Source organism: Propithecus coquereli, unplaced genomic scaffold (assembly GCF_000956105.1).
Source record: "Propithecus coquereli isolate 6110/MARCELLA unplaced genomic scaffold, Pcoq_1.0 Scaffold18, whole genome shotgun sequence".
Taxonomy (NCBI): domain Eukaryota; kingdom Metazoa; phylum Chordata; class Mammalia; order Primates; family Indriidae; genus Propithecus; species Propithecus coquereli.
In genome coordinates, this window is record NW_012142745.1 from 6,584,566 (window position 1) to 6,586,844 (window position 2,279).

Below are 2,279 nucleotides of genomic sequence, written 5' to 3' on the forward strand. Positions count from 1 at the left end.
CATTGTGGCAAGAGACCTGATGTCTGGCAGGAAGGATTGGATCCTTTGAGAGTTCCATTGTTCTGGGTAGACTGCACAAATTTAAATGCAGCAGCAATTTTTCTGCAAGGAAAACAGAAGTTTTAATCACAGCTCAGCATTTGTAATTTATATATAAAAAACGAATGGCATCTGACAAAGCAATTACTGAAGCATGAAATATTTCACATTATTAATGAGTGAAAAATAACAGCCTGTTTTTATTCTGGAAATGGGAAACTGGGGTTTAGTGAAGGTGCCGTGGACCTTGTCTCTCATAAGAAAATGATGACATTGCAAAGTTATTCCAGATTACTTTTTTTTAGTTTACTGAAACTATTTTCTTAAATAGGTATCTTCCAAGTTAGAGCCATATAAATGATAGATAAATTAGTTCAGAAGATACATGAAATGCGGTTTCTTTTAAAAACGTGTGTTTCGTACTTTTCTCCCTAGACAAACTGTAACTATTTCTAGCTCTACCATAGGTATTGGGCAAGCTTCAAACTTCTATGTCTAATGTGAAGTCAGCCTAACGATCTTTATTTGCATTTTAAGATTTCTAACATATATTTATAAGTCTAACTTGATACATTAATACATGTCATGCTTTTTAAAAGACCAGATTAAATTATCAGAATTTAAAATTATTACCTGATTATATTGCGTTTTCCTAGGTATCTGAAATTTTGAAGACAAACACTAGAAAGAGAAAAGAAAGTAACATTGTAATTATTCATACCCTTTTATTTATAAAAACTGTTCACCTAAGTATATTGATAGAAAAACATTACATTTTCCTTACATATTTTATGTATCATCATTGATAATTTACCATATGAGCTCTTGGAATGAAAGATGATATAGTAAATTATTTTGAAGTTTCCAGAAAAATGTGTTATCTGATAAACTTTAAAACTTACTCCAAGATGCTAAAGAAGTCGGACACCTCTGGACTGGGTGCTCTCTGCCAGTAGGCGATCAGAGTCTCTGAAAGGAAATGCCAAGCAGCATGAGACTTTTTGAAATTCAAAGTTTTTTTTTTTTAATTAATTTAAAAAGTGTTCTCATTACCATCTGAAATTGTTTTCATAATGTGAAGAAAACACATAAGAAGACTCCTGGTTTCTGCTTGATCTAACTTGTCAAATCGAAGAGTTGAGCCAATCAAAGACAAGGGTCTTGGGATCTAGAAATCAAACAACCAATCGGGATTGAACAAGAGTAAGAGCCTTCCAATTTGTAATGATGATGATCACTAATTTTGGGGGGAAGTCATACTTTTTCACAGTTGTCCGTCTTCTCACTGCTCTTCTCATTGGTGCTTGGATTGGAGTCAAGACTTGCTAAAGACGCTCTGGAGTCGGCATGGTTTACTGTAGAAATAGCTATTGATGAAAATGCTGTAAACACAAGCCACAGCACACGTATGGAAATGAGATGTATGGGTCCAAAAAAAAAAGCTCAAACGATGAACTAAAAAGATGTTGATTACTGAGGTGATGGCAGTGTTGTGATAGGTCAACATAATGAGAGTCTGGAATTGGCATGAAAGATATGCAACATTTTAAGTATATTAAAATGGCCATTAAGGACTTAAAATTTGGACCATTATAAATAGAAATAAAGTAAAGCTTGTTTGATTTGTTAAATGCCTTTTAAAGAAAGATAGCTCTCATTTTAAAAAATGCTTTAATAAAAGTTCATAAAGATACTTTTGGGGAAGGAGCTTTCAACTTTTGACAGTTTATGAGAAATTAAAATGCCATTTCCAAAATAGTTCTTAAAAATAATCTTTGAAGTTGAAAAGCTGTTATATCTTAAAAGGCAATGAAAATTAAAGACCATTTCCAGAATGTAGCAATTTGATAACATCTGAGTACACTGCTCCTTAAGCCAAGTAAAAGTGAATGCTAAGTAGAAGAGGAAGTCACTGGTGGGCATTCAAAAAATATGTAAAGAGACTCTTTGGTTGCATAAATGTAGTATACTTTGCCATACAGATTATGCAAAACGAATTATGAACTGAGTAAAAAGCACAATGATGCACAATGTAGACATGGATGAGACTTAAACACAAGTGTTCTCAGATCTCAAGTACCTGCTATGGAATTTAAAACATCTTTAGAAAATGAGGTATCCACAGAGTTTGCATGTTTCATAGCTGTCTGGGTCTGAAATCCTCCATTGGTGCTTAGATCATCTCTAGACCCCTGTATTCAAAGTGTAGAAGAGGTTAATGGGAATCATGATATTTCAAC

At 33.3% G+C, this 2,279-nt stretch overlaps 1 protein-coding gene across 1 annotated transcript in view; it reads right to left on the bottom strand.

Annotated features, from left to right (window-relative positions):
• DOCK10 (dedicator of cytokinesis 10) overlaps positions 1-2,279 on the bottom strand; it is a 347,252-nt gene that overhangs the window by 51,743 nt on the left and 293,230 nt on the right. Inside the window, 6 exon segments of the mRNA XM_012642470.1 lie at positions 2-102; positions 673-720; positions 942-1,008; positions 1,093-1,207; positions 1,300-1,421; positions 2,120-2,231. Of these exon segments, the coding sequence (XP_012497924.1) occupies positions 2-102; positions 673-720; positions 942-1,008; positions 1,093-1,207; positions 1,300-1,421; positions 2,120-2,231 (565 nt within the window).